Source organism: Mytilus galloprovincialis, chromosome 8 (genome assembly GCF_965363235.1).
Source record: "Mytilus galloprovincialis chromosome 8, xbMytGall1.hap1.1, whole genome shotgun sequence".
Classification (NCBI taxonomy): Eukaryota; Metazoa; Mollusca; class Bivalvia; order Mytilida; family Mytilidae; genus Mytilus; species Mytilus galloprovincialis.
The window spans coordinates 95,072,008-95,085,873 of NC_134845.1; the positions used below are offsets into that span (position 1 = coordinate 95,072,008).

General features: G+C 30.6%; 1 protein-coding gene across 1 annotated transcript; it reads left to right on the forward strand.

Moving 5' to 3' along the window:
- The first annotated feature begins 1,832 nt into the window (after positions 1–1,832).
- On the forward strand, positions 1,833–7,799 carry LOC143043844 (tripartite motif-containing protein 46-like). Its single transcript, XM_076216025.1, has 4 exons — positions 1,833–2,646; positions 4,513–4,560; positions 5,562–5,609; positions 7,778–7,799. Exons 1-4 carry the CDS (start codon positions 1,874–1,876, stop codon positions 7,797–7,799), a joined length of 891 nt encoding a protein of 296 aa, XP_076072140.1. The 5' UTR covers positions 1,833–1,873.
- Positions 7,800–13,866: the final 6,067 nt, after the last annotated feature.

Below are 13,866 nucleotides of genomic sequence, written 5' to 3' on the forward strand. Positions count from 1 at the left end.
TATTATTTTTTTACTTTTTGATTTTATAGTTTTATATATAATGTCTTTCGATATCAGGATATGTATATTTGTAAAGAACATAATAATGTATATAACATATAAAGTGCTTACGATTCGTTTCTACAGACGGTACGCATAATTTTAAAAATACGAAAATTAAATGATTTAAGATAACACAATGTACCAAAATCAATACTCATATTCATTATTGATTAATGAATCGAATAACATGGTTTAAACTTTTGTTGTAGCTACCATTGTACACCTACCAGATAGGGGATTTGAAGCTGTTTAATGGTTCGATATCCTTATTGTTTTGACACCTTACTATAAACTACAGTACTAAACAACTATTTTAGTTGACCATTGTATTGCATGATTTGTTTTAAACGTAGGAGATAATCATTGTACTAAGTGACAAATTCGTTCAAATTTAAAATACAAAAGTTGCGTTCAAGTAGTTAATATGTAGTGAAAATACATTTACATATTTTGATTTTTCATGATTTAAATCTGTAATGTTTTTATAAATCGTTCTTTATTTTAAATTCGTAAAAATATCCCCGACATATCATAGTGCAAGTCTGATCATTTCTATAATTTTTGTACCACCGGACGTACGACTCATCAGTGGCATTTATGTCTAAACAGTTATAATGCGAAATCAGGAGATAACTGTGTTTTATTTAGTTCTAACGGCATCAATAGGTGATTTGATGGTCGAAAATTAAGTTTAATTGATACGGGTAAGCGGAGCCAGTAAACGGGTATTTGAAACTATCAACTAAAAAAAAATTGATTCCGTTGGAGCTTAAATTTCAATCTTGTTATCATCATCTAATGAAACTGTCAAAAACAACATCAAATCATACATTTAAAATCTGTCATTGATCGTTTTTTTTTCATAGCATTTATTGTTGTCAATTGTCAAACATCGTTTTGTAACGTTCATTTTTATTGAATAACGTCACCAAATACCATGGCATCAATTCACAATTGATGTCATGAAAATGTACACGCAAATAACAGATTTTGAATATAAGATTTGACGTTGTTTTGTCAGTTTCATAAAAATGGAGATTACATTGAATGTTTAGCTCAAATACCCCATCACCAGTAAGCGCAATTTAATTTCCGACATTCAAATAACCAATTGATTCCGTCGGAGCTTAAAGTACAAAACAGTTTTATCCTAAATCTTGTTTTCTGAATGCTTTTCAATATTCTAGTTCTTCCACACTATTGATTCTTGTAAACATAATAAGTTTTTTGCAACACGTGTATATGTTCTCATGGTAATTCAGAGTATAATTTTGGCACCTTTTTTTTATGTAAACCGACTAGTTATAGACAAACAGGTACAAGGTTTTGTACTTTCTTTATTTAAAACTGACGATTACACAATATCCGTAAATTATATGAATAAAATAAGATGTGAAAAAGTAGATAATATACAGCAAATCACACATTATCAACCTAACCAAAATAGACAAACTTTTGTAGAAAATGGAGCGGCTTATTTCTAATTTTGTCTGATTTCCAATATATCAGTTTACATCTTTGGTTTGGGATTGAAGTGCTAATTTCATTTTACAACAATATGAATTGACAGCAATTATATTTTAAAATATAACACATGAATATATTCCCTTTAAAAAATAAAAAATACTGGTTATTGATAGGATTAGTTATACATTTTACCTTTATATTTAAATATACTCTATCATAACTACATGCAGATAAAACAACCCAAGTTTAAAGTTTTACTGTTAGTTTAACAAATATTAATGATCCGGAAAGGTTATTCTTTTTCTGTAAACGTACGGGATTTAGATAACCTTGTCATAACAACTTACAAACAAAACAAATCAGAATGGAAATGGCACAAGCTGCTTCTAAAACTTGTGAAATTTGTGTTTCTGGACCAGGACATAACTATTGTGAACAGTGTGACCAACTGTTTTGTGATGGATGTAAAATATCTCATTTACGGGCGAAAATTAGCAAAAATCACACATTTCTAAGTGGTCCAAATATAAACCCGGAAGTTAAACTATATTGTAAAGAACATGATGAAAATTTCATATATTATTGCATGGAATGTAGTACGTCAGTCTGTAAGATATGTGCTATTAAAAAACACAAATCTCATGATGTTGCTGAAATCAGGAAATCAACTGAAGGAATCAAAAATGAGGTCAAAATGGTGATCGACATGAAGATGAGAAACCTGCTGTCAAAGATCACAGATGTTGACCAAGGTACCCATACATATCAAGCTGATGTAGAGAAAGTTATCAAGGATATAAGAGACGAAGGCAGACACTTGAAAGAATTGATTGATAAGAAGGTCGAAGGTCTTATCAACACGCTGAAGGAGAAAGACGCAAGAAATGTCCAAACCTTACAGTCTGTTGGCAATGAGTTAAAAACAGCTTTGGGTAAGGCAAAGGAGCAGCAGAAGTTTTACCAAGACACCCAGGGTATAAAAGATACTACGAAATTGTTACAAAAACTAAAACAAATAAAGTCACAAATCGATCAAATAGAAGAAATACAGATTCCTATTATGCCATCAGTTAAATATGCCAAAAAGACAGTAGCAGAGGGAGAAATGGACAAACTGTTTGGGGAACTAACATTTGGGTAAGTTTGTTCTTAGTTATTGATTCTATGAAATTGCTTTCAAAACTCTTATTGTCTTTTCCTCTTTTTTCATATGAACTTTGGAATATAAGCAGTCTCTTTTCGACTGCAAAGGGTTGAATAATTATGGCATTTCCGCTTCTTGTTTCAATTATATTATGTATTAGTATCTCAGATAATCAAAGTTTTCCAGATTTAATAGAATATGCGATAATGCAATGCCAGTATACAATGTTATTCAAAATTGTCAGTGTTCTCTGATCATTGATTAAAATACATGTAATCAGCATTTCATGAGTTACAAAACAAGCAAATTTATGCGTTGACTTTATAGAATCCTAAATATATGTTTACAGTTTAAATTGGAATTCAGTAGGATTCAAAATCCTCCTAGTACACATTTGAATTTCAATATCTACTAATAGAAATTATAATTCCGATTTATACTTTAAGTAATTAAAATCCAGTACAAATCAGCGTTCCATTATCTACTACTGGATATTAAATATCCAAATGTGTAAAAGAATGATTCTGAATTTGTAGTAAATTTCTAGTAGGATCAACGATAGCTACTAAAACAAAGAAGAGGTCGTTATACTATAATAATGATTTTTTTAATTTTAAATACAACATGTCAAATACGTTAAATACATTTTGGTTTTTGTTAATATTGTCATTACAATTACTCACAATTGACCAGCAAATTAAGTTATAGTCCAAAAATGAAGTTATAATTTGATTAAAAGTTATAACATACATTGTACTCTAAAGAGATTTCAAAACAAATAAAGGACTTTTATAAACTAATGATATAGAGAATTTTGGAAAAAAAGATTTGCTGTTAAATGAATTCATAGGAAACTGTAACTAAATGTTATAAAAGGGTTGTTTTGGGCTCCTTCTGAATCCTGTTGTACCGTAATATAGACATCTCAAAACTGATTTAAAAAAATTTATTATGACGAAGACCTAAACATAATTTCATTCCATATACATGGTATAGACTGTATTAGGTATTTAAGTTTCATTGAATTATTGGCCTTTCTAGTTGAAATTTTATCAAAACACTTTGGGATGCACGCCAAGAAGTCAGCAACCAAAGAAAAACTAAACGATCTTTAATAATAGACATATATATGAAGTGTTAGTACAAACTAATAATAGACATATATATGAAGTGTTAGTACAAAGTATTAATAGACATATATATGGAGTGTTAGTACACACTAATAATAGACATATATATGAAGTGTTAGTACAAACTAATAATAGACGTATATATGAAGTGTTAGTACAAACTAATAATAGACATATATATGAAGTGTTAGTACAAACTAATAATAGACATATATACGAAGTGATAGTAAAAACTAATAATATACATATATATGAAGTGTTAGTACAAACTAATAATAGACATATAAATGCAGTGTTAGTACAAACTAATAATAGACATATAAATGAAGTGTTATTACAAACTAATAATAGACAGACCTGAACCTGCAGTTTTCAATTAAAAAGTGGTAGTTCAAACTTTATTTAACAATTATTATCAACATCTTATCAAATTAATCGCAGGGAAAACATTCCGGCAGGGCATACACAAGGAAACCAGCTATTTTAAATGACTGTGTTTATTATAATCCATCTTTTGCACCTGTATAAGTGAAGTAGAAAAACAAATCATAAAGCAGTACTTTAAATGCAATTTGGAAACTAATTTGCGATATTTTTGGATTATCTTAGCACAGCTAATTCGAATTCTTTGTATTACACTCTTTTATTTGATTTTTATAATAATTTACAATGTTTACGCACATATAAGATGTGAATGAAATTGTTAATAAGGTCAATATTTTTACGCAGAGAAACTGTCAAAAAAGAAGAAAACCCTAAACCTGAGGAGAACGTCAGGTTTGTATTTATAATAGACATTTAACAAAGTTGTTTTTATTACTCCCGTTTTCATGTTCATCTCTTCTGTGGATTTGAATTTTGCTACACTAATACAACTAATCAAAATACCTAGGTTTGTCATTGTAAGTTATATTTACATATAACATTGCGTTGTACTGTTCTTGATCTCCATACTTATCCTTTGTTCAATTGGTTTTGATTCCAACGGAACCGTTGAGTATGATATTAACAATACACACGTATACTAATTGGTTATCAAAGATACCATGATTATAATCCAATACGCCAGATGCTCGTTTCGTCTACATAAGACTCATCAGCGACGCTCAGATCAAAATAGTTATAAAGCCAAACAAGTACAAAGTAAAAGAGCATTGAGGACCCGAAATTCCAAAAAGTTGTGCCAAATACGGCTAAGGTAAAACTAAGTTGTTATATGTTAAATAATGGTTCTTTCTCTTGTAGACATGTTATTATTATATAGCAAACACTAAAAACTAATCAGTGATTAGCAGTACCATAAATGGCTTTAATTCGTTCAGTTTAGCTTGCAAAATATCATACCTTAAAGTATTCATGATAAAAATTTGTCCAGAAAAGAGATCAAAGACATACAATGACACTTTTGAAAGATTGACTAATTGGGGCGCAAATTTTGATACAAGTGAGAGGTTTAGGGCTATAAAACCAGGTTCAATTCACCGTTTTCTACACTTGAAAATGCCTGTACCAAGTCAGGAATATGATAGTTCTTGTCCAGTCGTTTTGGATGTGTTTTGTCATTTGATTTTGCTATGTGATTATGGGCTTTCCGATTAAATTTTCCCCTGAGTTCAGTATTTTTGTGATTTAACTTTTTGATATGAGATTCAAATGTCTGATCAAAATTAAAGATGAGTATTCAAATAATAAGTTACGTTCAAATATTTATATAAGATCACATTCTATGAAAGTTAGACATCTCCCTTGAGGATATCTAAATATGATATCTTTTATAGAGTTACAAGAACAGCTAAACTATACAGATACAGATGCGACAGATGCAGGTAAGTGTGATTTTATGTAGTTCTCTTTCGGAGGGGTACAAAAGACCAAGTACAAATGCACAGTTCATTATGAAATCAGATATGCAAATTTGAAAAACATAGATATGTAAAGCACAAAGTACGTTTGTTCCCTTTTAATAAAATTTCATTTTATGTTAAAGATGTTATAATACAATTATTGAAACAGATATGTGTCTATCAATTTTATAACCTTTATTGTCAGTACAATACACACTTTCCTAAATGATATCATCAAAACGCGCGTAAAGTATATATAGATTACAACATGGCATATTTTATTTTAGACCCTTTATCAGTCATAGGTCCTAATATTATATCTTTGAGTATTTATGATAAAACTCATTTTGACTTTCATTTTTAATAAGTAATTTATCGTCAGACTCGGACTAGTGCGTGAACTCATTATCCCAATTGAACCGACATTACTATAGTTAACAAAACACGTGTCATCTATAAACAAACAACATTTTCACATGTTCGATTTTGTACAACCTGAAAATGAATAATATAATTAATAGTATTATTATTTGGGCAAAATGCTACTGTACACTTTGACTTCAATGGCTCGAATGACTTTAAACCATCTGAGTTCACTAGTGCGTGAACTCATTATCCCAATTGAACCGACATTACTATAATTAACAAAACACGTGTCAACTATAAACAAACAACATTTGTACATGTTCGATTTTGTACAACTTTGATAAATACATATAAAAGACTATTCCTGAGTAAACAAATATACCACCATGATAAAGAAAACACAATAGTTAATTCAACAATGTTGAGCCGTAGAACTTTTTTTATACTTTTGAAAAAAAAGCATAGCGATAATAGCAGACAACATTAATATGTTAAACCCTGTTAATGATAATACTGGACCTCAAATATGTAAGACATAAAATATACATGTCCTCATTCAGTAACTTAGTCAGTGGTTGTTTAATATTAAAATCTATTAATTTATTCATATCTTCTTTTCCATACCTCGGGACTATTTACAGCTTATCAATTTAAATATCGATACTTGTCTGTCGCAATATATATGTCACGCTTGTCATATTTAAAGGTAACTATTAGTTTGAAAAGAGGAGGTGGCGATCCGATGCTCCTAACACAAAAACGTTTAGAGAGTGTTTTAAGTTATACATGTTTTACGATCCCGATTTGTTTTTGTCTCCATTTTCCGTATAAACGCCATGTTATCTCAGTTTTAGATGTTTGAATAGGAGAATAGATGTCTCAAAAGCAATTTGAACTATAGTGACATACTTTACTGGGTATAAATGGAGGGTAATACATGTATATCAGAAGAAGCATACCTCGTCAACTCTCCATACTGGAAGTAATGTGTTGATCTGATTAGTCACTTCAATTTGTCTTCTTAATGAAATTCTGAGAATGGGGCTACGATCATTGAAAGACCTATGATTGGGATCTAGATGGCTGTTGATTAATGATATCGATGTATTTCCGTTTCAATTATCTTAACCCGATATATTCATGATGACCTTTTGTTTAGTTCTGTCCGATTGGTTTGCTTTAATGTAATTTGGATTATGTTGAATAAGTACAAATAAAAACGTTTAAATGCATAAAACGGAAACATTGAACAACATGGGGATTTTGTCTCAATCATTATCATGATTATAACTATGATGAATAGTTGTGTTATTGACAAGCATAACACATCCTTTTATTTCTATATAATGGTTCACTTTTACTTTTCTAAATTTTTCTAGTCTCAATACAATGATTTTAAACATGTTTTGTTATTGCACATTACATTTTGGATTGTGTGCATAACAAACATCTTTTTGGTAGACTTAAATGACACTAAAGACTGGTTCTTGATCCGCATGAGCCACTAGTACCTGTTTCAATCCAAAATTTAATTTTAGTTATCTAATCCTTTTATGTTTATTAATGTATTATCCGAATGCTTTGTATTTTTAAATTCTTTTACCCGGAACTCGTTAAGGAAACTATAAATGGTATGATCACATCGGTGTGTATACATAGCAAAAAACCCATACTTTTACAAAACAAACATATGTGTGTCTATTATTTATATTTTTGTCTTAGGTTCTTTGATATGTGTTTTGATTTACAAATAGAATTTTAACATTAAATTGTGTACATTTCAGGACAGAAAGAACTTCTGAGTAAGTACTCCTATTCAAATTTATTAACGAAAAATATACTGAAAAAGTAATATTGAATTGATACAGAAATGTGATATAATATAATAATAATAAATACTTTATCTAAAGAGGGTAAAATCAGTAAGAACATTGCTAATCTCCCCGATGCCCTCTGAATAACTCTAAAGTTAACAATAATATAATATATACGTTGACATACATACAACTTTTTATGCAAAAACAAATGGCGAAAAACAAACAGAATCGTTTCATGAACATATTTTGTAAATGTCAGATATACAAGACAAATATATATATATATTGATTTTTTAAAAGTAGACAAACTTCATCTGATAATTACATTTTTAGTTTAGAAAGAACACAAAGAATATCTTGCATTAACATTTTCACACAAAAACATTATTAACACCAGTACATACTAATATATTCGAGTATCTGCCATAAACACAAATGAATTTATCATATCTTATAGTTGCAATAATGTTTATAAACACAACAAATTTGGAGTTAAAGGAGCAATATGACCGACCGATCCTCTTTGGCTGGTACACAACAAATACTTAGTTGAAAAGGGTGCCGCTTGGTTTCTGTAACCCCAACCTTTTTATATAATTCAAATTTCAAAAATGTTACCTTTTAATATACTGAGAAGGTAAAAATGTTACCTTTTCATATACTGAGTAGGTAAAAATGTTACCTTTTCATATACTGAGTAGGTAAAAATGTTACTTTTTCCCATATTGTTTGGGTTTTGTTTGGTGTATAATGTGACAGTGGAAAATCAAGGTGCCAAAAAGATAAAAAAAAAATAATGGTTGCTTAAACACAGTCAGGAACACCAATAAAGATGAAAGACAAAGTTATGGGAACTTTATTGACCTTATCATATATTTCTGATTGTTTTCCTGACCTATTCACATAATATCAAGCTTGAAAAGGTGACCTATTCTAGCGGCATGTCCTATCATCTTTTATATTAAGAGTAGACACCCCAGGGACTGATCATAGATCCAAGACATAGTTTATCATTTACTGTAACGTATACTGTAGTATTACAATCCATTTTATTCATAGTTGAAAGTGGCAAAAACTATGACAAATTTATTTACTTTTATTCATTATGTTTTAATATTTTATAATTTTATGCAGTTTCATTTTTCATTAAATGATTTGTTTTTCTTCAGAATAAGACCTTCGTAAGTATAATCATCATATTATATCAGAACACTTAATTATACCAGAAATATGACAAATGGTCAACAATCAGTCATTGAGTTCATGAGTGAGACCTATCACTGTTAGAGGATACTTGTCAAAGTCTGAAACCTCTGTGCATAATGGGACACTCTTTCTTTGTGTAAACAAACTGTGGTACACCAAGCTAAGAGAAACAATTGTTATACAACAAATATAAGGCTCTACTGGAAGATGGACGAAATATACAAGAGGGACATCTACAGTCAAACTCATAAATCGAAAATAGACTGACAACACCATTGCTAAAAATGAAAAAGACAAACAGACAAACAATAGTACACATGACACAACATAGAAAACTAAAGAATAACCAATACGAACCCCACCAAAAACTAGGTGTGATCTTAGGTTCTCCGGAAGGGTAAGCAGATACTGCTCTACATGTGGCACTCGTCGTGTTGCTTATGTGATTACAAATCCGATAAATAGTCTAATTCGGTAGGTCACATTCATGAAAGGGAACTATACGATATCATTTGTGAAACAGTTATTCCATAACAGTCAACCAACTCGTGATGGCGTCAGTAAAATTTACGAAGTGATGATTTCAACTTCACTATTTGGAACTCTTGGTTTAATAGCTTCCTTGTGAGCAGCAACCCTCTATCAAGAAAATCATGATAGGAAATGCAAGCACGGGAATATCGTATCAATTGGGTGATGCATACACCGTATGCAGGTGCTGTTGGAATGTTGCTAAGAAGGTTCCACTAAAAATATTGGTATGTACCTGTTTTAAACAATGTTTTAAGAGGTCACGTAATAAAGTTGTTTCTTGTAAAGTTCCCACATTACAACAATCCAATAAACATTGATAACAATTTTTGAACGGTACTTGGGTTGTAATCTTATCGACAAATTTACTCCTGGACACAAATTAATGTCTAGGTTAAATTAGAGAATGAAAAACGGTAGGCAACATGACAAAGACAGTGACACGAATCGTAAAATTTGGTGTATGAGAATTATTTTTTCAACTTTATTTGATTGGAATATCAAAAAAAAAATGTTACAGTCTATAAGAATCATTTCTTAAAGATAAAAACATTCTACCAGCTGTTTTTCCTTTTGATATTAATGTTTTTTTACAAATAAAGGCAACAGTAATATACTGCTATTCGAAATTCATCAATCAATTGAGAACAAACAAATACACAATTGTAATTTTAAGTTTTTCAAAAACAAATAGCGTTTTGTTCGCTTCAATACCAAATGACTGACTGGGTTTTATGTAATTACATTGACTTTTAGTATAGTTCATGGAACTTTTACAAGGAAGAACCAGAGACTATAGAACACCTACTGTGGGTGGTGTTTCATAGTGTAGTAGAAATCAATCTGGTTCCATCTGAATGTTTGAATTTATGATGCAAAATAAAAAAAAAACTCATATAGAGGGACTTATAAAAGACAATTTAACTTTATAAAGCATATTTGCAAAAAAAGAAATAATGTATAAATCAACATATCATATTCTGGAACTCCAAGGTTAAAGTCACTGAATGAATCTAATAATTGATGTATCGTTATGTTTGTACTGTGATTATAATTAACTTTACTAAGTGAAGATGTTATACTTATACATGTATATTTTTTCTGTAATGTCGTATCGTATTGTTTGTATCGCTCTCATGTGGCTAGCTTTATTGTGTGCTACCATAAATGAATATGTATAATGCCTGTCAATCAAAAAAGGAGAACAAGATATAAAAAAAGCCACTTTATTCATTTCTAAATTATTTTCAAAATGTTATATTCGAATATTCCAAATATTTCTTCGTGTAGGACGAGGAAACTAGTTGCGTGCTGTTCGCAGTTTCAAAGCGGATTTTGTTAATTCATTAATTCCATCAATTGTTGTTTATTTTTCTGAACGGTTTGATTGGTTGGAATTTCTAAATTGAGTATTGTGTTTGTGGCTTCTTATGTTTTCGTCGGATGATAACACATTTAAAACGTTCGCTTAACATAACCCTGTTGGTCCTACATATCTTAACCAATCCCCGTTGGTCCTACATATCTTAAAAAAACTCCGTTGGTCCTACATATCTTAACAAAACCCATTGGTCCTACAAATCTTAACAAAACCCTTTGGTCCTACATATCTTAACAAAACCCGTTGGTCCTACATATCTTAACGAAACCCGTTGGTCCTACATATCTTAAAAAAACCCGTTCGTCCTACATATCTTAACAAAACCCGTTGGTCCTACATGTCTTAACAAATACCCGTTGGTCCAACATATCTTAACAAAAACCCGTTGGTCCTACATATGTTAACAAAACCCCGTTGGTTCTACATATTTTAACAAAACCCCGTTGGTCCTACATATTTTAACAAAACCCCGTTGGTCCTACATATCTTAAATCCCGTTGGTCCTACTTATCTGAATAAAACCCCGTTGGTCCTTCGTATTTTAACAAAACCCCGTTGGTTCTAAATATTTTAACAAAACACCGTTGGACCTACAAATCTTAACAAAACCCGTTGGTCCTACATATCTGAAATGCCGTTGGTCCTACATATCTTAACAAAACCCCGTTGGTCCTACATATGTTAACAAAACCCCGTTGGTTCTACATATTTTAACAAAACCCCGTTGGTCCTACATATCTTAAATCCCGTTGGTCCTACTTATCTTAACAAAACCCCGTTGGTCCTTCGTATTTTAACAAAACCCCGTTGGTTCTAAATATTTTAACAAAACACCGTTGGTCCTACAAATCTTAACAAAACCCGTTGGTCCTACATATCTGAAATCCTGTTGGTCCTAAATATCTTAACAAAACCCCGTTAGTCCTACATATTTTAACAAAACACCGTTGGTCCTACATATTTTAACAAACCCCGTTGGTTCTTCATATCTGAAGAAAAGCCCATTTGTCCTACATATCTTAAATCCCGTTGGTCCTACATACCTTAAACCACATATTGATTGGATGATAAACACAATAAATGAGGTATCAAATGTTCATATTATGTCACAGGAAATAAAGAGCGGAAAAGCTCTTCAAATCACCGAGAAAAGTATTATTACAGGCGTTGCACTGATATATGTTATTAATTGGATGACATTAACGTGAATTTTTCTCAATAATCTTTCTATAGAGGCATTACATATTTTGTCATAACCGAGTAAACTAATGACATTAGAAGGCGAAACATATGGCAAATGATATGAATAAAGTACCTATGATTATATTGACTACAGTTGAACATATGTTAGGAATACGGTTCAGTAAGACTGAGAATATTCGTTTAGCTGTTGTAGATCTGTTTCATCATTTGTATTGTCACTTCTTTTTGTTTTCCACATTTGTTGTTTTAGTTTTTAATATAAGAATGTCACATTTTACGTCATTATTGAATAATACATTTGTTTATTTGTTAGTTGAATCGTATGTTTAACAATGTCCAATGATGAGTTGTAGTTGTATAGAAAATATAGAATTATAGATTTGTATAACAGGTCCAAAGTACTACACTCATTTAATCACAACATTTGAAAAAATTTAACCCGTTATATATCTGTATTCAAGATAACATGATCCATTCGCTGATTTATTACAGACATGTTTCTTTAAATTATTTAACGTTTATCATTGATAGACGTTTTTTCTAGAAGCGTGCGAGGAAATTTTGTTGAATTGAGTATTTCAAAGATTATTTGACGTTCTTATTTTTATATTTTTTTCAAATTCCATTACATTTTTCCGTGTCTTTTCATTTTGTTGTATTAGCATTATCTAATACATTTTATACCAATCTTGGTTACTGTTCTATAGATTAAATATCAATGTTTTCTATTTATTGTAGGTATCCAACGTAAGTATACATTTTTATTTGCCTTTCTTTAGATTTTTGTTGTATAATTATATCTGAGTTCATCTACTTGTAACTTAGTCTGAAAACCCATTATTTTCAAATAATGTTTAGGACCATAATTTTCAGACCCCGAAGGGATTACAGTGTTCCTAAATAATACTGTTCATGGAATACTCATAAATAAATCGATACATGTACTACTGAGAAACATTGGGACCATGTTGTTTAACCCTTGTTCGTTTTTCCATCATTTAATCATTCGACAATACACTATAGACGGAATTGTTTCCTAAACGCATTTACAGACTGTTGGTCTTAAGTATGTGAATCTAATATGATAAGCTACAGATTGATTGACGTTTGGCTCCGCTGATTTTGGCAAAAATTAAGCGCTAAAATTGACAAATGTCGTGAAAAAAAAACATGTATATACGTTTGGTTCCTAAACGCATTTAAATATTTTGAGTTGATTTTGAGTCTATTGTGATGAGTTACAGATCATGTTTACATTAGGTTCCATTCCTCTGATTTCTTTCCGAAATCATAGCTATGATTTGAGCTTCAACACATTCGTTATAATAACAGTTATTAAGACTATTTTCTTAAGTCCTACCCATATTGAGCTTGCAACTGTTTTTGAAAACGGGATTAAAGTGTCATTCTGACACATCAATGTATTAGTTTTGTTACTCTTTGTCATCTGTAATTTAATGAGTTACACGGCAGGAATTCAAAATATTACTGAAAACCTATTTAAGAAACAATCCACGCAGGATTATCATGTAAAGACTAGTTAATTTTATCATGTTGATAGTTATGTCGTCTGCGCTATTGGCCTTATTTGACAATCTTTGATTCCATTTCTTTGTCTTATTATAGGTCCGAGACCACCATTGTCGTCCCTTGATTTTCCTAAGTGTTGAAAGTGGGTTACTTGCCATTAATTTTTATACCCCTTCCAAATTTATTCCTCCATGTTTAATGCCTC